Source organism: Haliotis rufescens, unplaced genomic scaffold (genome assembly GCF_023055435.1).
Source record: "Haliotis rufescens isolate VD_foot unplaced genomic scaffold, xgHalRufe1.0.p SCAF_149, whole genome shotgun sequence".
Taxonomy (NCBI): domain Eukaryota; kingdom Metazoa; phylum Mollusca; class Gastropoda; order Lepetellida; family Haliotidae; genus Haliotis; species Haliotis rufescens.
In genome coordinates this window covers 81,159-106,424 of record NW_025963834.1, presented here as the reverse complement: position 1 = coordinate 106,424, position 25,266 = coordinate 81,159, and the positions used below count along the sequence as shown (strand labels likewise).

At 39.7% G+C, this 25,266-nt stretch overlaps 1 protein-coding gene across 2 annotated transcripts; it reads left to right on the top strand.

Moving 5' to 3' along the window:
- The first annotated feature begins 1,005 nt into the window (after nucleotides 1-1,005).
- LOC124117615 (serine/threonine-protein phosphatase 6 regulatory ankyrin repeat subunit C-like) lies at nucleotides 1,006-20,364 on the top strand. Of its 2 annotated transcripts, none has more exons than XM_048395818.1 (10): nucleotides 1,006-1,146; nucleotides 7,302-7,358; nucleotides 8,376-8,660; nucleotides 9,492-9,527; nucleotides 10,404-10,530; nucleotides 10,851-10,967; nucleotides 11,857-11,870; nucleotides 12,243-12,293; nucleotides 12,612-12,668; nucleotides 13,984-20,364. In XM_048395818.1, exons 2-10 carry the CDS (start codon nucleotides 7,325-7,327, stop codon nucleotides 17,727-17,729), a joined length of 4,467 nt encoding a protein of 1,488 aa, XP_048251775.1. In that variant the 5' UTR covers nucleotides 1,006-1,146; nucleotides 7,302-7,324; the 3' UTR covers nucleotides 17,730-20,364. The 2 variants fall into 2 exon arrangements, with proteins under 2 accessions (XP_048251775.1, XP_048251774.1); XM_048395817.1 differs by having other exon boundaries at nucleotides 12,609-12,668.
- The last annotated feature ends 4,902 nt before the right edge of the window (nucleotides 20,365-25,266 follow it).

Below are 25,266 nucleotides of genomic sequence, written 5' to 3'. Positions count from 1 at the left end.
GCTCATTTATGATAACATGCGGGCGGTTTAATGATAATTTTATCCATTTTAGCTATAAAATAATGTAAAGCGGGCGGGATGTTTTGTAGTCAGGTTGGAGCGGATGAAAATATAATAATTATTTTTTGTATTTCAAATTAGTCTGTGATAATTTTGCTTTTCATGAATATGCTAGCCGTGTATTATATTGCCTCATGGAGAAACTCACTGGCTTGTGATTATTTCTGTAACTGACAGTGTAGCCGCGAATAGCTGCAATACTGCTGATGCGGCTTTAAACAATATTACTCACTCACTGATGGTGATAGTTTTATTTCCAGCTTTCGGACACATTAATGTTTTCACTATCATTGGACATTCATGTACACGATTTCTTTTGTTGAATTATATTGAGCATGTCGAGGGTTTAAATATAGGAAACTGTAACAACGGGAGATGATGACTCAGACTTTGTGTATGTAAATTACATAGCATTTTCAAGCTCAAGTCATAATTTTGCTAAAGGCTACTTGGAGAATGAACAGCATGAAAGAAGCATGACCAAAGGACTACGGACGTGCGCATGTGCCTTGACCTTATGATATCACGCATGCACACGGACAGCATCTAAAACGCGAGAACATGAGAAAACGAGATCGCGAGAAAATGAAATGTCGCATTCTCGCGTTCTCGCGATTTCGTGTTTTTGTGGCCTAAATTGACAAGTCGAGATTGCGAAATTGCAAGATTTTGCATCGACTTTTGACAAAACGTGCTATGTACCAAAAACACGAGAATGCAAGATCGCGAGAACGCAAGATTTTGGCCAAATCTCGCGTTCTCGCGATCACATAGTCTCGTGTTTTGGGCATAATTACCTCGTTTCCATAGGTCTAGATCGCGAGAATGCGAGATCGCGAGAATATCCGTTACAGCATTCCATACATTTGAAACCAGTACCAGGTTAATGTGACCTGTAAGGCTATACATGTGAAATAATATATGAAATGATTGCGTGACACGTCTCGCAATATTGACGTGCAACACCTGCGATGAATAGAGTGCTTTGGTGGAGTCGGCGGTGGTGAATGGAGAGATGCAACGTGAACAAACCTAGGGGACTGTTGTAAAACTTACAGGAACTACATGTTTTTCCATGCTGTTCTGGTGAGTAAAACGTGAAACGTGTAACAACACACTTTAAGTGTTTATTTAAACGGTACACCCCAACTTTCCCTACATTTGTTAATGTCAACATGGCCGAAATGTCTCACGACATGACACAACAAAATATTGACGTTTGGAATAGCGTTTGTATTAATGTATTTACACACAATCGTGTTCAAATACTCCGAATCAATTGCTTATATTTACATGTTTGCTTAGTTGATGAATGTTGGAAATGTTGCACCAGTGTCCATACCGTCCATTATCCTGATATGGGGCTTATGTCATAGATTACAGGGAGTAGCATGACAAAAAACCCATTTCAATAAAATTTGGATGTGCGTGTATGTGTGTGTGTGTGTGTGTGTGTGTGCGTGCGTGCGTGCGTGCGTGCGTGCGTGCGTGCGTGCGTGCGTGCGTGCGTGTGTGTGTGTGTGTGTGTGTACGTGTGTGTACGTGTGTGTGTGTGTGTACGTGTGTGTATGTGTACAGAAAACCATTCTGGAATAACTTACACTGTTTACGTTATTAAACCTTTCAAACGTTAGATATATCAAACATCCATAAATGTCCAGGTACAGAAACAAAAAGGAAATTGTGCAAGTACAATTTATTTATGCAGGTTTGGCATACATGAGATGAGATTGGCACATATACTTTTTAAATATTTTGATACATAATTAGGATGTATGTCATGTTACTGTAATGAAAGCAAACTGTATATCCATACTTTGGCGTCAGATATTCATCATATTTTGTTTTCATCTTATCATAACATAAGTAATACTGTTTTCAGATCGAAAACCATACAATTTGCAGCTATATTAAAACAATAATACTTGGATATTAAACCTGTTTCTTTCAAACATATTTCGAGAACATAAATAGATTTATGAGGATAAATACTTGAACACAAAACTAGCAAAGGAAACACATGTAGTAAATGGAATATTATTGGTATAACTTCTATGTTATTTTTTGTCGTTTGTGAATAGCAGGTAAAGATGAAATATCGTCGTTTTGTTTGTTTCATGAAGCACATCAAAAACACCTGTTGTCAATCGATTGATCATTTCCCGGGAAATACGTTTCAATGAGTCATCGTATGCACCTGTTGTAGTCGTAATAATTGTGTCTGCAATGCAGAATACTCAGTCTGTAATTTACTTATTCACTTTCTATTTTGGTGAAACATACCGTATATGTTCCCTATGAACAAGAAATATACAGGAAATGTAACCTACATAACCACCCCTCCCTTAATTAACACATGCAGATACAAAGCGCTATATCGAACATTGGACTTGGTCCCAACTCTGACATTCCTACACAATTGTGTATCTTTATCTCGAAGTTGGCATTTGCCACATAAATAGTCTTGAGAAGTGCACATGGCTGTAAGCATTGCTCTTCGATCACGCGTAACTGACGTTCCTGTTTTCAATCAAACTTTGTACATATGTCCCAGTTTATATCGATCATTTCCTGGTAAAATATGAATCCAGCCTCAACCGGGAATGCTGTTCTCGGGGAAATCATTAATACCCAAATGTTGCTGTTTTTCTAATTGTTCTATCTATGATATACTGGATCGGTCATGATACCCTGTGGTCAATAAAGCTGCACATGTATCATACATTGATTCCCTGAGTCACAATGTATCTATGATATACTGGATCAGTCATGATACGCTGTAGTCAATGAAGCTGCACATGTATCATACATTGATTCCCTGAGTCACACTATATCTAAGATATACTGGATTGGTCATGATACTCTGTAGTCAATGAAGCTGCACATGTATCGTACATTGATTCCCTGAGTCACAATGTATCTATGATATATTGGTTGGTCATGACACACGAAGGGTTGAATCCAGAATTCCACATGTTAGTCCACACTATAAACGAGAGTCGTAAACATTTAAACAATATTCAAAGGGTAAGGAAATGGAATTTCAGTTGTTTTGATCATGTTGCGCTTAAGGGATATAGTTCAGGGAAACTTAGTTTGAACTTTGTTAGCCAAAATGTATAAAGGATACATGAGTGAGCTGCGAGAAATATTTATGTGTTCATTATTAACATCCACGTTTCACCTCATCTTAATATAGATATCCGATGTATCATTGTATTGCATCTAGCTAGCGATATTTTGATTGAAAATCGGATAGTTTAGTTTATTTCAATAGCTATGGAATACTGTAAATGACAATCAATATCAACATATGAGCAATATCAACGTTGGGGACACTAGAAAGGTGCTCCACACACTGTAACCATGATGGGAATCGACTTATGACATACAACAAACGCAGTAACCACTACGCTACCCTATCACCCCTCAAAGCAAAGATTATACGTTCTTTATAGTAGTTGCAGATCGTTTTATGGAAATGTGAAACGTCGACGCCAAAGAAGAAGCAGTATTGATTGTTGACTGAAACAGACTGCATTGGGCGTATGAGGCAAAAACGGTAAAACTATATGAACGTGTTACACCTGGACAACTGCATTTATTGAGGTAGTTCGGACACAATGGCAGTTGACAACATGCGAACGTGTAACAGCTGGACAACAGCGATCGGTAAGGTCGTTGTGACACAGGACAGGGCTTTTGGCTTTAATGGACATGACTGTAAGTGTGGTGCTTGCGAGGTGTATGCGTAGAGCTGGTGAGGTGTGTTTGTAGAGTTGAAAGGTGCGTGTGTAGAGCTGGTGAGAGTGTGTTTGTAGAGTCGAAAGGTGCTTGTTTAGAGCTGGTGAGATGTGTTTGTAGAGTCGAAAGGTGCGGGCGTAGAGCTGGTGAGGTGTGTTTGTAGAGTTGAAAGGTGCGTGCACAGAGCTGGTGAGGTGTGTTTGTAGAGTTGAAAGGTGCGTGTGTAGAGCTGGTGAAGTGTGTTTGTAGAGTTGAAAGGTGCGTGCGTAGAGCTGGTGAGGTGTGTTTGTTGAGTCGAAAGATGCGTGTGTGGAGCTGGTGAGGTGTGATTGGAGAGTCGAAAGGTGCGTGCGTAGAGCTGGTGAGGTGTGTTTGTTGAGTTGAAAGGTGCGTGTTTAGAGCTGGTGAGGTGTGTATGTAGACTTGAAATGTGTCGGAAACATATGACTGTGCTTAATTAACTATATTCAAAACATTTTACTCTTTTCCCCAAAAAAATGCAGAAATAGGTTTTTAGAAAATTGTTTGTACGTAATAACGACGATATATTTAATTAAATATCATAGATAACTTTGGAGCTCGATCGTCACATGTTGTCGTTGGACAAAGGCATTTAAAGCTGTTCATTGTCATATCACATAAGGCCGCAAGGTTGCGCTGAACTCAGTATCTTGTGTGACTGCACTGTGTTCGATTGGGTTGAGATCTGGAGATCTCGACAGCCAGGCGAGTCGTTGATGTTGGCATTGTAAGGTAGTCTACCATGACATGAGCTGTGTGCAATGGAGCGTTGTCCTGTTGAAACAGCTCCCTCTGGTGGTCAAATGATTGGAAGATTGCTGTCAAATTTCCCTGAACCACAACCAAGTCAGATCTCATGGTGTAGGATATGGCCCCAACACCATGACACCACCGCCACCGAAATTGTTGAATTCGCGTACACAATGTGGGGCAAAACGTTTATTTCAACGACCATAAACACGTTGTCTTCCATCGCAAAAAGAAACTCGTCTCCAATTTCGGAAATCCCAAGGCTGTAAGGCATGGCACCAACGCAAGCGTCGCTGTCGATGGATCTGTTGCAAAACAGGGATGGTAACTGGTCTTCTGGGTCGGATTCCAGCCTTGCGAAGATGGTTCCTGACCGTCTGGTCCAATATCTTCCTCAAACCAGGGATGCGTCTTGCAGTCTCCGTAGCTGTGGCATTGCGATGACATAGGTGGATCAGTGGAATGTAGCGATCCTGTGCAGCCTGCCGGTTCTCGGACGGTCTGCATTGGAATAGAACTGTGTGTGATGGTCGCAAAGGCGGCAAATGGTGCTTTGGTGGACGTTAAAGTGGCGTGCAACAGGAAACTGCGATTCCTCTCTTTAGATACGTCCTATTGCGATGTTCCGAATGTTTATCGGACACCTTCCTAGTAAGATTTGAATTTATTGGCAAATACTTTTTGCATTTTAGTGTCCTTCTCGGATATACATCTTCGAAAAGTCGCAAGCAAACACTTGTTTCTGGCTTTGATTTTAGATATGTCATTTACGCAATACCACTAAACATGTTTATTAAAACAAAATTTGAATTTTTTGGGAGGTCAAACTTCAGAAGAACTGGACTAATTACAAGTAAATTATTTTGCTATTTCTAATTTATTATTTTAGGGATATTGAGACACACAAGGTGTTTATTAGTTATCAGTATGGTGCCATGAAAACTGACTCGCGTCAGAACAATGAATCCTCTTCCATGACCTCAAGTTCCACTGTACCAGATCCTAAATGGTCCTGCATGTGTTCAAGTGAGAGGAGTTGACGTCTTATTAGTCTCAGGTCCTTAATCCTGTTGTGTTTATTCGAATTCTGATAACGTCTGTTGTGGGTATGCCAGTGATGACGAAGAACACAGCAAGTTCACGTTAGCAGCCGTTTTGCCATGCACACAAATACCCTGTCCTCTCTGGCACTGGTCCTTCGTTGATGTCATGATCGTGGCAAGTCCCTCACATGTCCAGTCAATGTGTGTTTTCTACTGAGTCGACTGATTACAATATGATTAATGCTCCCTTTGCCTGTCCATTCTTCATCTCCGAAGTTTCAGACTCCACAAAGTTACAAAATCAACTGAAATGTGATACAGTTCTTACAGCAATTTCGACGGCGAACACGAACTGTGATCGGCTGGGCGGTGTTCATCCGGGCATTGTATGTGCACTGTCCAGGTATCAGGAGATTACCGGCCATTTTACCGCCAGATGTCCGGACAGTCATTGCCCCGGTGGCTGGAGGGGTATCTAGTGATCATTTTTAGTTTCATGGCTACTGCAACGATGTGTCACAGATGTGGGCAAAACACTGTGGCACACTGTGGCATCAGTGAAACCCAGATGAAACCCCACATCATCGGGAGACTGTTGTATATGTGACTGAGGCATAAACAGGAGCAAAACATTAACAACGGCGAGAAAATCGGCCGAGCTCCGGCGAGAAACCACTTGAAAAATCAAATTTATGAGCATGTTAAAAACATTATATCGTCGCCTAAATGTTCCCTGATGTCCTGACGATGTCCTGACGATGTCCTGACGATGTACTACCGTTCTCAGCGATGTGATACCGTTGGGCTGCCGTACTAGTACAGTTCCCCGAAAATCGCCCACTTTGTGCTCAGGTATAACTTCTGCGACCATCTGCTAGATGTGACAGGCCCTTTATATTGCTAACTGCTATCAGTCACTCATTCACATATAGATGGGATTCATCATCTGCAAATATAGGCTTCACATCAGGAATACATTTCAACTTTATCACTCTTGGGGTATTGAGACACACAAAGGTATATAATATAAAAATACCCCGACAATAATCGGAGTTTATGACGTTTGTTCACCCACTGAAGAACTCAATTAAGAAATCGAGGATGAACATAATATGAGAATTATATGTGTGGGTAATCTAGGGAGAGGCGGGTGCAACAGGGGCATGAGGATAGATACAGGTTGGTAAGGGGTCGAGAAGGGTTAGAGTTGGAAACATGTGGATAGATAAAGGGAGGGGCAAGAATGACAGAGATGTTGACATGACTTCACCATCACCGCATTCATTAATTTCGAGAATACTACGCAGTATCAGTAGTTTCGTATTCACATCTTAGGGCTCCGAGTCGTTTCATACAAGTATCTAAAATCTGATTTTCACAGATCATTTCTTGATTATTATGCATAACAAGGCAATATGGAACTGAGTGTGATTGTATTTGAGGTAAATATATCCCCTCGAAGTTTACTGGGTTGAGCAATGCCAAGCAATAAATGACACTAACACACCTTTTGTTTCATTATTCATGGTTTTATTATGTGTGGCTTGTTGATTCCTATGATCTTAAAATATGAAACATCTGCATTATGTATAAAGTATCATCCAATTGAAAAAAATATAGCTCCTTGTTTAGAAGTATTTGCATTACGATCTAAACATTCTAATATTTCATTTGTTTTCGCAGGGTACACACCATCCACTCAAGCCATGCATATACTTCATCAAGTTCTGCTGATATTCAGTAAGTACAGCAATTTCAAACGTCAGCGCAAGTCAATATACAAGTAATATTAAGTGTAAAAAACTAATTTATGATACAATATATTAGTAAGTGAATCAGAAAATCAGTGTTGAAACAGTGTTCGCAAAAAGGATGACAGGATATGTTTCTCTCAACTTAAATACTGATATATTTCCTTTTAATATTAACAAATTCGGTGGAGTTTAAAGCTCAATGTAGGTTGATGGGTTTGTGTTAGCTACATTATATCTGTCTATGGGTTTCTCCATACACAACTTTAGATATTTCAGGAATATTAGTAACATTTGCGTAAAATCCAAACAAGCTCTTCCTAAAAATCATCTAATTAACAGCTTCCAACTTCATCATATGAACTTCATGTCAATAAAACGTATTACTTTGATATCATCATTCCCTACACCTGCAAGGTGTATGCATGGCGGTACTTTCAAGTTTCATAAGGCATTATACCAGTCCTGTGAATCGTCTTTGTACCTCATTCAGGCATATGTACTTGCATAGCTAGCTGTCATCTTAAAGTTCCGTCGCACATATGACTTAGATGTATAACAGAGCACTGTTGCTCGTTTGGGGAATCGAAACGAACAATAACATCAGGGAATCATTTTATGGAAACATGATCAATATACGGGTAGAATATGGGAGTCAACAGACGTTGCCCTCTTGCAACGAGATTACGTTCCCTAATATACATGAATGGCAAGAGCACCAGAGAGGGGTAGATGCACCATTTACCATGGCAGTATCAGAAGAAACTGATTCAATTGGTTTTCACTTATCCTTGTGAGGTAAAGTAGAGCTAAATGTAGATTTAGCGTACAGACAATACTAACGAAACACTGCTGGACATGATAATTGGCAAGCTATACTTTTGTTTTACCATTATATTGATTAACTTAAATTGAAGCTTAGTCAACCTTATCTTAATGAACTGTAGCTTACGATTTCACCTCAGCGAATGGAAACATTTAAATGTTCTTCTATTTCAACATTTAGTATTTGAAGCATACGGAGAAGACAGTTGTGGATGGGGGAAATATGGAGACAAGTGCGACAAAGATTGCCCTTCAAACTGCATCCCTCATCCAGTAAAAAAGCTCGCCTACTGCAACAAGGAGACAGGGAGGTGCTCGGAGGGGTGTGTGCCGGGGTGGTTTGAGGATCTCTGTGATCAAGCTTGTAGCAAGAACTGCTTGAGAAACATCTGTAATCGCCAAAATGGCATCTGCACGTTTGGATGTAGTGGAAACTACACAGGAGACTATTGCAACATTACTCCAGGTGTGACAACAAATTGAATGTTTAAACCTGTAATAGTGCATGGTGATATGTATTAACAACATACTGTTGCTGTACTGGAATATTAATGCCACATATAAACACAACACACCTAATGCAGCATTGGCCATGTTGTAGTCATAATCTTCACCGTGAAGAATCCTGTCAGAATAGATCTTCAGCAACCCATGATTGTAGGGTGGTCAGACTCGTTGACTTAATTGATTCATGTACTGTTATCCTTGACTAGAGCGATGCTCATCATGATGTCAAATACTGAAGTATTTACAAACAGTCGTCATATAGCTGGAATACTGCTTAGTGCCGTGTTAAACAACTTACAAACTAGCATAAATATTATAATTTTCGAAAATAGCTATTTTTGGTTATTACATAATCAGGCAGTTGGTATACATTTATGCATCAAATAGAATATACACACACTAACTGATTTGTTGGATGGTATCCTAAGAATGTCATATGGACAATCATAAAGTAACTCGAATTTTAAACCATTATCTAATCACACTTCTTCTGAGGACATTGCCAGAAAGGAAACAGATCAAATAAGGTATGCAATCGAAACAACGGATTATAAGATGATGGTGCCCAGAGGAATACAGTTATGCAATGTTTTATCAAATTGCCTCTGTAGCATTGTTTCATATCTAAAACAAAATTAAAGTCATATATACTATGTACCATAACTGTTATGAATTCCTCCTATTTTATCAAACGATGAGAATTTAATGGAATGAAACAACATGGCAACTACATATACCTGCGGTAGTGGTGTTTCTGTGTATAATGCAAACTTCATTTATGTCTGCACAGTGACGGCGGTGACGCCTCCCAGGGAATACAGAACACGTGAGTACAATAAATAATCGCTACAAAACCCTTTCCTTTATCACAAGAAAGTGAGTATATTGTACGATTCCGACTATATTATGAGCATGTACTAATGAATCACAGTCAAGCAGGTATGATACAGGTGTTTTCGAAAGGTGGGTATATCCAGCTCCACGGTTGGCAACTATCACAAACACATGTAAATGCAGCAAATCAACTGTTTACTTGAAACAAAAACGCGGAAACATAAGGTGGATGATTTTATGTCACTCGTGCGACAAATTTGGAAATGTCCTCCACATAGCTACCACAAAACGTTTTCACGGCTTCTGCAATTTGTTTAAGTCACTGCTCACGACAACTTCTGAGCAAGGGTCGTATGACGGTCTCTGTAATCTTGTCAGAAAGAACATACTCGATTGTTCCTCAAACGTTGTAAAATGGAAACACCAAATTCGACTATTGGAATGTTGAACTCCTCTTATCATACAATCTAATGATGAGTGTTTTCTGACTTGATATCCATACATCTAAATATTAAAGAGATGGGGTTGTCTAATTAGTCGCCTTAACTACTAGTTCAAGAGGCTAAATCAGTGGAAGGGAATTGGCTATTTCATGTTTTGGATGACATCAGGTCTTCGATATACTTGCTGACATAAGCTTAAGTTAAATTACATTGTTTCAACTTTGCCATTCTGAGAGGAAAGTCTGATTCATGTGCATAACAAACAGATCCACAAGAAGGGTAGCACAGTTGGTGCCCAATGGAATACCTACTTCTTGCCTTAATGTCTTTACATAATCTTTACATAATAACAAACTGGGGGATACGTGGAGAATGATGATAATATTGTATGTCTTTTTGCTGTTTGTTTATGTTTCTCACCTAAGCCTGGGTCACAGACACATCCTCAATAACACCGAGTGAATCTAGGCCAGAGACAACACCGGACCTGACTGCAATACTTGTCCCTGTGTTCCTCATCCTGATTGTCCTCGCTGTGGTGGTGTTAATACTGTAAGTGTGTGCCCGGCAAAAGATTGAAGTTCCAGATTATTCTGTTGTGTTTTGTTTGTTTGCTGAAAACAGCACATCTTGAGTTACAAGTTGACGTCCAAGTGAACATTCTGCTACTCTCAATACAGGTCATTCGACATAAATATAACAATAGTTTGGTTATATTAAGAGTGTATTGTAAATATTATCATATTCTAGTGTATGTAGTAAGTATTAATCAGTGTGAGGTGAGCTTCTGTTTTGAGTTGCAATGAAACAGCTTACATTTTACAGTTTACATATCCTTTGGTAACCGACAATAGTTGTCTGTGTATCTTCAGCATTCTTTATAGACGAAAACCGAAAAGGGGAGGCACCTGGCTGACAAATGCAGTGACAGCTATAATTCCATGCTGGAGAACAACCACTACAGCTAAAAGATTATACAGAAATAGAACGTGAGGCAGTGTGTCTTCTTCTTCATCTTCATCACCGTCAGCAGTAGCATTATCGCCATCATCATGAGCAGTAGCATTATCACCATCATCGTCAGCAGTAGCATTATCGCCATCATCATGAGCAGTAGCATTATCGCCATCATCATGAGCAGTAGCATTATCACCATCATCATCATCATCATCAGTAGCATTATCACCATCATCATGAGCAGTAGCATTATCACCATCATCATGAGCAGTAGCATTATCACCATCATCATCATGAGCAGTAGCATTATCACCATCATCATGAGCAGTAGCATTATCGCCATCATCATGAGCAGTAGCATTATCGCCATCATCATGAGCAGTAGCATTATCACCATCATCATCATCAGCAGTAGCATTATCACCATCATCATCATCATCATGAGCAGTAGCATTATCACCATCATGATGAGCAGTAGCATTATCACCATCATCACCGTCAGCAGTAGCATTATCACCATCATCATCATCATCATGAGCAGTAGCATTATCGCCATCATCATCAGCAGTAGCATTATCGCCATCATCATGAGCAGTAGCATTATCACCATCATCATGAGCAGTAGCATTATCACCATCATCATCATCATCAGTAGCATTATCACCATCAGCATCAGCAGGAGTAGCATTAATCACCATCATCATCATCTTCGTCACCATCATCGTCATCATCAGTATCATCTTCATCATTATCATCATCATCGTCACTAAATACGCATTTGTAAGGTCAATCATCAAAAGACACGGAAACAACATATACTGTAAGCGCAAATATGCAATGATGATCGTCTCATTCCTAAATATATTAAATAGGATCAGTTGATTTATAAACGTTTTGATTTTTTTAATACTCTACTTACAGGATTGGTGAAGACGGTAAGCATACACAGTTATATAATTTTACTAAAAGCGAGAGTGTATCATTATTTATGTTTATATAGGAGATTTAAAACTGCTCAAATCTGCTAAATCTGGTCATATGCATTTATTGCCTTAAAATATGAAAGTATGACTTCATTAGCTTTTGGGTAGATACATCTTGATCAGAGACTGACAAGTAAATAATGAGAATGTGTTTTCATGACTGTTGAACATTCTGGCGCTAGCTTCAGTACCGTCTGTATTACAAATGTCATCGAAATTATCTTCTTTCAGAACAATGTACACTATATTATGCAAACGAAAAATTGACATTCAAGCTTAGATTGCAGATGTTTGATCCAACAGTCATGTTTATGTTATGTTTAGAACCCTTCGTGGCAAAGCAAGGAGGAGCAAGGTTTGCCAGCATTTTGAAAGGTGACTTTTTATCGGACTTGGTACTTTTGACCAAGAGTCTTAGGTACAAGTAATTGAATAGATGTCATGTGCCATAATCTGTAACCCAATACATAGAACAACGACGATGGATATAATAAGATGTATGATGCATTTAATGATTGTGATAATAATTTCGACAAATTGAGCAATAATGCTGCAATTGCTATGTTTTCAAAATCCGTCTACATCATTGTATATTGCAGTGAATTACATTAATGTGTATATATAGTACACATGTTAAAAAACACCCCCCAAAACATGTATATAATCCACTTATTGCAATTATCTCACCAGCAGTAAAGAGAGACGATGATTTCTCCTGCAGTTTATTGGACAATGTAAACCTGCTGTCTGGTAAGAACATGACACCTTATTGAAACTGATTATTCAAATATTTCTTCGTGCATTTACACATCTATGTATCCCAACTGCATCCTGGGGAATTTGATAAATCAGTAACCTTGAAAATATAAAATTGCCTTCAAACAAGTATTTTGGAACGTGAGTTATTGAAAACAAATTGAGTGTATTACATAACACACGAGGCAGTGCTCTGGCGATGTAACTGTACAATATATGCTCATATTGCATGCTCATGATAATAGTAACAAAATAGTAATATGTATACATGTAGGGGGTGAGTGAGTGTGAGTATGATTTCCACCGCTTTTAGCAATGCTCCAGCAGTATCACAGCTGGGGGCACCCCACAGCTTCACAGATTGTATTCATGTTGGAGTTGAGTTTTAAACACTCGGCTAATCCACGGTCCCAATATCTAGTGAGACAATAATTGTTTTGTTTTAAACATATTTTATTGACATATATGGTCAACGAGATTGCGCAAAAGTTATCCAACTTAGATGGCCCTTTCCCTACTCTATATGTACAGACATTGATTAAACAAATATATACACATATACGTACACACATACATATACATACGTATACAGAAATACATACATATACACATAATCATATATACACAATCATACATACTCATTCATACATACACATACTCAAATACATATGCACATATTACAGTTATAGTAACAAAGAAAAATATATTTACTCAAGAACATAAACATAATGTTTGCAAGAATAACTAAGACATACATAAGAATTGCCTATAGACACAATTTACTTGTATATACACATTAATCCAAAATACATGCAAGACTACATATATAATTACATTATCATACATACACTTATGTACGTACATGTACATATATGCATACATACACACACTACATGTACATACATACACATATACCCTTATATACGCATGCATACATATATATATACATACACATATTTACACACATACACCAGGATATATTTACTTCCGTAAACAGTATGTTTACAGAAGGAAATAGAGATACCCATGCATTCATATACATGCATGCAGTTTATTCACTGATGGCGTAATTAATAATAAATGGTCGCAGAAATATATTCTGTATTAATGATAATAGGTTACTCGAATCTATTAGTCGACAGTATATATTTTTGAACGCTGTTGAAGATAAGGTTATTGTGACTTTAAAAAAGAGATACATCACCGTAGACAATAATTATGAACGTGTGCATGTGTATATATCCGTATATTGCATATATATATCTGGTAATGCTGAATTTCTCACTTTGTTTATTATCTACCTTTACAGAAACGGACGAAAGGAAAATAAAGGATATTCAAAGCATCTTTGTTGAAACTGAGGCCTTTGAGGAGGTTAAAGAAAGATTGCAGATGGTTGGTCATGTGACAATAAGCGGTGCTCCAGGATCTGGTAAAACATCCATGGCCCTGATGCTGGGAGCTGAATACAGGAGGCAGGGGTATGAGCTGGTACTGATTGAAGATGTAGATAAAGTGCAGTTGTCTGATTTTCTAGATAAAGACAGAGATGTGTGTGTCATATTTGACGACATGTTTAAGACATTCAGATCATACACGGATATGCCTCGTCTTACACACTTGCTGTATGACCTGCTTACGCTCCTAGAACAGTGTAAGTCCAGGTCGGAGAGAAGCTATGAGAGTCTGAGGCAGGAATCAAGAGCGGACCAGAGAGTTATGGTCCATTTAAACATCTTTTGTATATTTACTTCTGAAACTAACAACCTTGAGCATACACTGTCAATGCTAGAAGACCAGCCCATTTCAGAGATTATCCTGACAAAGACTACATCTCTTTGCTATACACACGAGGAGAGCAAAGCAATATGGTTGAATCACAAACGTCAGTACAAATGTAGGGCAGATGTTGATATGAACAAAATTATTGCATTAATGGAAACTGTCGGATTTCCTCTTGCATGTAAACTTTTCTCCAGATATACTGGTTTTCAAACATACCGTGAACGTTTTTTCGAGGACCCTCTTTTTTATATAAAACATGAACTTCAAACGATTATCAGCCTATTGGACGACAAGTCAGCTGCTCTCATCCTGCTGCTGCTGTGCGAAGGGCAGCTTAACATCAGCCAGCTGGAGGCTGCATCTGACTCCGGCCTAGAGGCTCACTTCAAGGCTGTTTCAAGTATTGTGAAGACGTCAGCAAGAAAGGATGTTGTGAAAGCTGTCAGGGGCTTCTGTGGTACAATTTGTACGGAAGGAAACACCACAGCATTTTCGCATTCTGTGATTTATGATGTATGTGCTTCTGTTTTGTTCAGTATTGACCAAGAGTTTACTCTTAAACATTGCGGTATTACGTTCCTCTTTGAGCATGTACAAGATCAGCGAGCTAAGGGTTCTCCTCTTATTGAACACAAACTCAGCATTCCTTTCTCAGGGGCCTACAGTGGATTAATTGCTAAGAGGATGGCTGATGCTATTGTTAGTGGTGCATTCAATAAATACATCATGCATCTCACGTTAAAGGAAAACAAAATAGCCGACAGCTTATGTGAAATGATCAAAGAACCAGCCGCCCTGTCTGATGACGTCAAGCACAACATTCTACAATATGCCTGTATCACTGGGAACAAAAATGTCTTGGAACGACTTCTTCCCTACTGTTATATTGATAGGCATGGCCTTTGTGGCTGGACACCATTAATGTACGCAGTTGTCTCAGGGCAGATGGGTTGTTTTGACATTCTTGTGAATAGAAAAGCTGACATTAAGTTATGTGATAGCAACAACTACAATTTACTGCATTTGGCCTGTCAGCATGGATCTTTGCTCACTGTAAAACACATAAGCATGGCATTCAAGAAACTTCGCCCTGACTTGTATCTTAATGCTCGAGGAAGACATGACTGGACCCCACTTATGTGTGCAGTGCTCTCTGGCAAGAAGGATGTTTTAGACTATCTTATCCAAACAAAAGTAGATTTAACATTAAGAGATAGCAAAAACGACACACCTCTTCATCTCGCATGTCGGTATGGAAATACATCAATTGTTGAAAGTCTGCTCCCCAACACAGATGTAAATACACGTGGCAACAATGGACAGACGCCAGTGATGTGTGCATTATTGTCTGAGACAAAGGAAACTCTCGACCTTCTTGTTTCACACAATGCTGACATCTTATTGACAGATGATGACAACAACAGCCTCATTCATGTGGCTTGCCATGTTGATGATGTGTCCCTTGTAGTGCAAATAGTGCCTAAGTTTGACATTAACATTCGGGGAAAACACGGATGGACGCCAGTCATGACTGCAGCTGTAAATGGAAAGGCGGATCTATTTCGACTCTTCCTGGATACGCTTAACGTTGACCTGAAACTAACAGATGACACCAACAACAATCTCCTCCATCTTGCATGCCATGGGGGAAATGTCTCCATTGTGATGATATTGCTGCCAAAGTTTGACATCAACAGTCGGGGAAACAACGGATGGACGCCAGTGATGTGTGCAGCTGCCAGTGGAGTAGAGAGTGTGTTCCACCTGCTTGTGTCACATGGGGCGGATGTAGCGCTGAGGGATGACAACAACAATTCTGCATTCCATTTAGCATGTATAGGTGGAAATATTTCCATTGTGAAATATCTACTCTCAAGAACTGATATCAATTGTCAGGGAAACCACGGGAGAACAGCTGTAATGATTGCAGCTCTGCTTGCAAAACAAACTCTGTTTAAACTACTGTTGTCGAAGAAGGCCGATATCACACTGACTGATGATTATAATGACACGGTCTTGCACATTGCGTGTCAGGGTGGAAACCAATGTATTGTGAAATATCTCATGCCACAGGTTGACATCAATGCTCCCGGAAGACATGGCCGGAAAGCAGTTATGAATGCAGCAAGGTCTGGCAGGAAGGATGTGTTTTTTCTGCTTGTGAGTCAGAAAGCTGATCTCACTTCGACTGATGAATACAAAGACAATGTTCTACATATGGCATGCCAGGGAGGGAACACAGCTATTGTAGAATATCTTTTGACAATATTTGATGTCGATCTTCGGGGAAGGAACGACCGGACACCAGTAATGCATGCAGCGAGGGCAGGACAGAAGAATGTGTTCAACTTACTTGTGTCAAGAAATGCAGATCTCACCCCGACTGATGAGTACGGGAACAATGCACTTCACCTTGCATGTCAGGGTGGGAATCGTTCCATCGTAAACGACCTCCTGCCTAAGTTCGTCATTAAGGTACCTGGAAAAGATGGCTGGACACCACTTATGAATGCAGTTGCTTATGGAAGAAGGAGCGTGTTCCACCTGCTTGTGTCCAAGGGAGCTGATGTTTCCATGAAGGATAGCCACGGCGATTCTGTGTTCCATTTAGCATGTCAGGGTGGAATTAGTTCCATTGTGGAATGTCTACCGCTAAAGAATGATGTCAGCACTAAATACCATGATATAGCAACACAAAGACAGGAATCTTTGTTCAAGAAAAAGAGCTTTGACATCAACATCAGAGGCAGGAATGACCAGACACCGCTAATGAGGGCAGTGTGTGGAGGACATATTGCTGTGTTCCGGTTCTTGGTGTCCCGTGGTGCTGACCAATCTCTGGTGGACAAGGATGGACACACTCTTCTACATCTTGCTACTCAGCATGGTCAGCTTCATATGGTGAAATACATCATAGACTCTTTTGACATCAACACTAAAGACAACGCTGGCTTGACACCTGTTATGACGTCAGTATTACATGGCAAAGTCGCTACGTTCGAATATCTTCGAGGAAGGGAGGCAGACTTGTCGCTAGTTGACAATGCAGGGAATAACTCTTTAGATCACGCTCATAAAGTAGGATGCAGACAAATCATAGAACTACTAGAGAAAGACAGGGAGGTCAGACGATTGTCTGCGGCGATGAATCCGTGTGTTAGTAAAGTGTCTGTCCCTGATAAGAAGGCAATGCAGCCCCACCAGTGCTACTCAGAAGTCATCTGTGAGAGGGCTAGTGGACAACCTGAAAAACAGATCCAACAGCTATGATCATGTCCTAAAACAAGGAGACACATTACTACATGTGGCATGTCAAGAAGTCATCTGATACTAGATGTTCGAGGCTGGTGTGACTAGACACTGGTGGTAAAGGGAGTGCATGCCTTACTGCTACTGGTGTTTGACAAACGATATCGTCATTCTTGTTCAGCAGGAGATGGCAAAGAAATAATTACTTAATATTTGTTTCTAAGAAATGAAAATAATGGTTTAACATTGAATTTACTCATGAATTTAAATATCCCCCCTTTGATACATAAAATCAGAAATGGATATTTAACCGGATACAATTGACCGAGAAGAAATGTTGTTTCAATACATGTAACTATTACTGCACATAACCTATGGATGTGAGTGTATCTATTCCATTTTTAACTATTTTCTCATCCAGTGCACCTTCAATTGTTCACGTTGATTGATATATGTCTACTGTAAAAGTGACATGTACATATGCTCAGTATCCTGTATTTGTCAAATAGATTTCAATGTATCCCTTGTGCGTTTTGATGTTGGTACTACCTCCTTTTGAATTATTTGAACGAAAATAATTGTTTGCTAAAAGGAAATAGAGTTTTGTTAACTCTGACGTTGTGCCAGATGTGTTTTAAGTAATATTGTATCAGTTTTCTTCACGTGTCTGGAAACTCAGGCGTTTATAAGAAAATGTTCCCAAAGTTTCCTTGACACATTCCTGTTGGGTACACATGCACTATGAAAGCCGAATATCTCCATGCATTGATTAGAAAGAACAATAAGATGTATATTTTGGTTGAAACAAACTATTATCTCGCTCAAAGGACTTTTGAGTACCTTGTTAACACAATACAAAATTACAATATCCTGTTTAAACATCCCAGTTACCAGTTTAAATGAGTTGTTTTTTTTATCAAAGGGGTAGAATGAATATAATCCTACACATTGTGTCCATTTGGGGAAACGAACCCTGGCCATTTGCGTGACAAACACTTTCTGTAATGATTAGGCTACCCCACCTTCCTTCAACGATCTCAAAACCAAATCCATAAATTGTAGGAGGGACGAGAGGGACAGACGAGCTCAATGTCAGCGTGTTCAAAATATCAGGACAAAATATTCTGTAAAACATACTCTACTACATGCACGAGATCAGTTTTCACTTGAACATGTAGACTCTTTTCAGTTAAATTTGTGACCTTCACAGTCATGTGTAGAAAGTTTATATTTTGTTCAGCACACATCAGGTGTTGAGTCTTCATTGTCTTGAGGAGAGCCATCACAGTTTTTTTATACTCATTCTTTCAATATCAATGTCTACGTCCACAAAACATAATACTTGGTTGTTTCTAACAAAGAGTAAGTCGTTTAGAACAGTTACCAAACGTACTCCGAACTTCATTTATGCCAGTTTGCAAGTAGGTTACCTGAGGAGATTAAACCTCCTGTTTTTTTTTTGTTTTTTTTTTTTTTAAACTGGTCCTCTTAGAATACAATACCAATATTCATAGGTCATTCTTGATTTTACATTTTATCTTAAACATAGTTATGTAGGCATTGATTTGAGCAACCTTTGTATATACGAATGTATATCAATTGTGTGTAAACAACTTTAGACAGTACACAGGCACGTTATTCTTCAGAGATGCTTTCATCCCGTCCAACTTATACCTGTAGCATATTACTTATATATGTTGGGTGAAATATGTAAGGGAACACCTGGTATCATCTAAATACAATGTTTATTCTTAATACACGATAATTATCATCTGGAAACACACACACGTGATAACCTCTATCAATCTGACAAAAGTAATAAATCAAGTGATTAGCTGATGAAACAGACATTATTACTTAGAAAACATAAAGAGTGATTTAATAACAGGATGGGAGATGGTAGAGACGTGACCGATCAAGAAGTCAGTGAGAAGTACCACTGATTCAGAGTGTTTTTCTTCATCTTGACAACATCAAACATGTACTAATATTACTACTGTAACTGTAGACTTGAATGAAATAATCAGGGATATGACTGATTTTACTCAACATGTTTATTTATTTCATGGCAGAGAACACAAGCCATGTAATGTAGTACTTGATGTTTAACGCCTCAGCAACGTTCCGGCTAAATAACGGTGGTCAGTAAATACTCGAGCCAATCCAGTGATTTACTGTAGGAGCATGGCACCACGCAGATGGTATGTAATGCCATGGAATCAACCACTTCATCGAGCTGGTCGAATTGATATAATTATTGTGTTGACTCTTTCGACAAGAACACAGCACGGTGTATATACATTTTAGCACGAGACAAGAGACATGTTCATGTTATAAATGTATCTATGTACTACATAAATATATTACATTCAATTAATTCTATGTGATGTACATTTCATTCATGTTGTATTGTAACCTCCGTTGCAGTCAATTTAAATAAGTTCTGTTAACTGACACTATTATTATGATAATAACTTTTATAAGAATTCCTTTGCACTATCTTAATGAAGTGTAACTCTATTGCTTATTGCCTATTGTAGAATCATGTATCTTTGTATGTGGACCAATACGATAAAGATTGTTGATTGTATATTATCATTTTCTTGTCAACATTTTCAAACAATTAAAATGAGTTCAATTCAATGTACATTACATACTCATTATCGTCCTTGTCGTGTCTCTGTAGATTTGGAGTGTTTGTGTAAATGCCATTTCTTTCTTTCTTCTATATTCCATACCCCCTGGTCACCTGTCTTATGTTATCACTACTCCACAACAACGACGTTCTGTGAGGAAAGCCATTGCATAGTCCACCTATAAATGTTCACCAAACATGCTAGGAGATGGTGTATTTCAGGAACGACACATACAACGCTTTTCAGTGTATCACATAGTACAAAGTGTTCCAGGGAAAAAAATCAGACATTATCAGAAACATTAGAGGTCAGGTAGCCTTTCTGCATCAATCAAACAATGACTCTCAAGTATGGCATACATGGTTGTCTCCCTTTTTACACAAGGCTTATGTCAGTGTTTGGATTGATGTATAGGCGACTGCACTATGCTTTTGGTAGTGGGTGGGGTGGGTGAGATGCTAATGTGTCTGTTTGTTGTTTAACGCCACACTCCACACGCCACTAACTTGTCAGTCAATATGACGACTGGGTATAAATATTCAACCTGACAATACACGCCATCAACAAGTTGCCTTTTATGAACAAAACAACAAAAGGACGCCCATGACTCAAGATAAGACAGTGAAAGGCCATGACGCTACCACACAACAGAGTCTGATGGAGGATGTGGTTGGTGTAGAGAAAGGAAGGGATGGAGTTGCGGAGGTATGAGTGTAGAGATGGGGAGGTGTGGGTGTGGAAATGGTGAGATTCTGGGTGTGGAGGTGGGGAAGTGCGAGTGTAGCGACGGGGAGGTGTGGGCGTGGACATGGTGAGATTATGGGTGTGGAGGTGGGGAAGTGCCAGTGTGGCGATGGGGAGGTGTGGGTGTGGAAATGGAGATATTTTGGGTGTGGAGGTGGGGAAGTGCGAGTGTAGCCATGGGGAGGTGTGGGTATGGAAATGGCGATATTCTGGGTGTAGAGGTGGGGAAGCGCGAGTGTAGCGATGGGGAGGTGTGGGTGTGGAAATGGCGATATTCTGGGTGTGGAGGTGGGGAAGTGCGAGTGTAGCGATGGGGATGTGTGGGCGTGGACATGGTGAGATTATGGGTGTGGAGGTGGGGAAGTGCGAGTGTTTAGATGGGGAGGTGTGGGCGTGGACATGGTGAGATTATGGGTGTGGAGGTGGGGAAGTGCCAGTGTAGTGATGGGGAGGTGTGGGTGTGGAAATGGAGATATTTTGGGTGTGGAGGTGGGGAAGTGCGAGTGTAGCCATGGGGAGGTTTGGGTATGGAAATGGCGATATTCTGGGTGTGGAGGTGGGGAAGTGCGAGTGTAGCGATGGGGATGTGTGGGCGTGGACATGGTGAGAGTTTGGGTGTGGAGGTGGGGAAGTGCGAGTGTTTAGATGGGGAGGTGTGGGTGTGGAAGTGGCGAGATTTTGGGTGTGGAGGTGGGGAAGTGCCAGTGTAGCGATGGGGAAGTGTGGGTGTGGAAATGGAGATATTTTGGGTGTGGAGGTGGGGAAGTGCGAGTGTAGCCATGGGGAGGTGTGGGTGTGGAAATGGCGATATTCTGGGTGTAGAGGTGGGGAAGCGCTAGTGTAGTGATGGGGAGGTGTGGGTGTGGAAATGGCGATATTCTGGGTGTGGAGGTGGGGAAGTGCGAGTGTAGCGATGGGGAGGTGTTGGATTAGAGTTTCAACATAGATGCAATGTCATGTGATATCATTTTAAACAATCCCGGAAAATATATTGTAAATATGTCTGCCGCTCTCGACATGTCTATTCCAAATGGTCGCTGTGGTAGGGATTTAGATATAGGTAATTGTACTTATACATCGGTCACTCAGGCTCCAGTGTAATTGACGACATTATTGTATCCAACAGTCTATTCTTCCATTGTAAAACATTTGACATTATTACTTTCCCGTGAAGAGATCACCCGTTTGATAAACATACAGCTGTATTACGCAGTGTGTAATTCCAAAACACGTGCTTATCTACTCTAGGAACACGTTTCACAAACAAATATTGAAAGCTCTCAACATCCCTTGGCTTATTCAACGACATTGCTTCTGGAGGTGATATATCACTGATTGGACCTTATGCACACTCGATGACCCCAACAATACGTCATGTTCATGACGTAGCCATTAACGTGAAAAAGACGTACTTAGGGATTTATATGTTGTGCATGAACAACAGATAGCCACGTAAGCTGACATTTTTGTTAACGTAGTAATAACTTAGTTTAATGTAGTTAGATGTAGTTTGCCGTAGTTATAACCATGGCATACTGTAACCAAACGTAACGAACATCGTAGTTATCAAGGCATAAAATATCTGCAAACAACTTCGGTAAACTATATCTTAGTAGGGGCACAAGTCCGTCTAACTTTGTTTAACTTCACATGACCCGGTTATACTACACTACACTACATTTACTTTATTGACATTAAAGAACGTTTCATTTCAGTGACCTAAGTATTTGTACAGTAATCTGCGTTTTGAAAATGATATATCACGTCTTGCTAGGTGTGCTCTTAGCACATGTAAGTTAAAGTAAGTTAAAATACGTTTAAATAAGTTAAACTAAGATAAACTACAGATAACTAGGTGTCAAGTATGGGTTGATACACGTGATATTTATAACCCATGATGACATCAGTCTGACCATTTGTTGTCTGAACTTTGCAGACACAACATGAGTGATAGAAGAGTAAACATGATTCGGTTATGTGCTGTTGTCAACAAAGAGCTGCTATGTTATGCCCAGTGTCTTATGCAATTTGACGAGGACGAAGAGAGGCAGAGAAAACAGAGAAGATGGTGGGCTCGTGACTGGCTTCTGCGCAGATCAATCCATGGTCAGTATGACGCCCTGATGGAAGAATTACTTGAGGATCTTGAAGCTTTCCTGAACTTTCTGCGCTTGGAAATGGCCACATTCCATGAACTGTTAGCAAGGGTAGAGGACCGTCTCACCAAGAATAGGACCCGATGGCGTGATCCTGTGTCTCCTGGACTCAAGCTGACTGTGACATTAAGGTTCTTGGCTACTGGAGACTCATACCACTCACTGATGTATAATTTAAGACTTGCTCACAATACCATCTCAGGGATTATTGTTTCCGTGCTTAAGGCTTTTTTGGATGTCATGGAAGCCGAGGTTATGAAGACTCCTATCGAACCCTTAAATGGGTTACAAGTGGCAGAGCGATTTCAAGGAAGATGGCAATTTCCACCTGTCTTGGGTGCTTTTGATGGTAAGCATATCGCCATAAAAGAAAAATCGAATTCAGGCTCTTCCTATTATAACTACAAGGGGTTCTGATCCATTGTATTAATGGGCTTGGTTGATGCAGACTACAAATTCCGATGGATTCAGGTTGGTGATGTTGGGTCCAGCTCCGATAGCCAAATATGGAACCACTGTGCCCTCCACCAATCAATACAACAGGGACTCTTGGGTATACCAGATGCAGAGCCTTTACCATTTGGTGCTGTTGATATACCTTATTACATCATTGCAGATGATGCCTTTGCCATGCAGAGTTGGCTCATGAAACCATTCTCCCCCCGAGGACTGGCACACGATGAGCTAGTATTCAACTGCCGCCTTTCAAGAGCTCGCTGTGTGGTTGAGAATACCTTTGGGATACTCGCAAACAGATTCAGGTGTCTGCTTAGCACTCTCCAGGTTCAGGCAGATACTGCATCTTTGATAGTGAGAACGTATGGGGTGATGCGCAACTACCTGAGAGAAAGGAACCCCTCCAATGATGTCATGATCCTGGACAAGGAAGATGCGAACCACAACTTGGTACCTGGTGCCTGGCGGGACACAGCCAACTTGAAGGACATGAATCACACTTATTGGGGTAACCATGACACAGTAGCAGCCAAGAAGCAGCGGATTTACCTGAAACATTACCTTTGCTCACCCGCAGGGTCGGTTCCATGGCAGGATACACATCTTCGCCAATACTGAATCGTTGTTGAACGTCCATTTTAAGGGCAAGGTGAAGAACCATGTTTTACTCTTCTCAGTTTATCCCCCTGTGCCAGCTTTCATTTAAATATCAGACCTGTGCATTTGTATGTGTTTGTGTCCTTGTAGTTTTGTTATATTCAAGACTAAATAAGAACAAACAATAATGATGTTAGAAAAATATATAATTTACAAAGTAATTTCACACCTTTCTTTTCAAGATATGGTACTTGGAATTAATGATTTTGAAAGAAACTCTTATGTTAAATAAAGGCATATTATAACTTAACAAGACAAAGGTGATTTGGACAGACCAATTTCTTTGAAATTATATCTTTATCAGAATGTCACATTTGATTGTGCCTACTCATGAACCAAAGGAGCTGCATGTAGTCAAAATAAAACTTTATTAACTATATGGCGCGTTAAAGCTGCATTACTGTTTGGTTTCAGACTAAAATCATCATCTGAGTTTTCTTCATGAAATGAAACTATTTACCTCATTAAGTAGCAAAATTGTCCTGTTCGAGTTTTTGATCGAAACAAATAGTCATTTTTATTATGACCACACACCTTTTTTGCACGTGCTATAAGGTATCAACATTAAATCTCTGCAGCCAAGATGTAGAGTACGACCCAATAGTTCTGACGCTCCTTTTCACCCCTTAAATTTCGACAAAATGATCTCAGATTCTGCATGAATACAAATAAAGATGTCTCTATCAAAACATTTGAAAACCTTTAAATGGTAAAATTTGACCGATTAAATACAGTAACGCAGCTTCAACTATATATAAGCTTTACCTTTGAGTAAAATGAGGGTCTTCCAACATCTATTTTCAATTTAGATTATATCTATATTTGCAAATAGGACCTCATTTACATAATTTGTTTCAAATGGCCTTTTAATAGGAGCAAGCAGGTTGTTCTGGTTTGTTACCACAAAGC

Excerpts from the sequence above, each read along its gene's own strand:
- LOC124117615 (XM_048395817.1), top strand. The coding sequence starts at position 7,325 with ATGCATATACTTCATCAAGTTCTGCTGATATTCA. Across the intron at positions 10,531-10,850 it reads GCTGTGGTGGTGTTAATACT|CATTCTTTATAGACGAAAAC; the intron begins GTAAGTGTGTGC and ends GTGTATCTTCAG. Across the intron at positions 12,669-13,983 it reads CAATGTAAACCTGCTGTCTG|AAACGGACGAAAGGAAAATA; the intron begins GTAAGAACATGA and ends CTACCTTTACAG.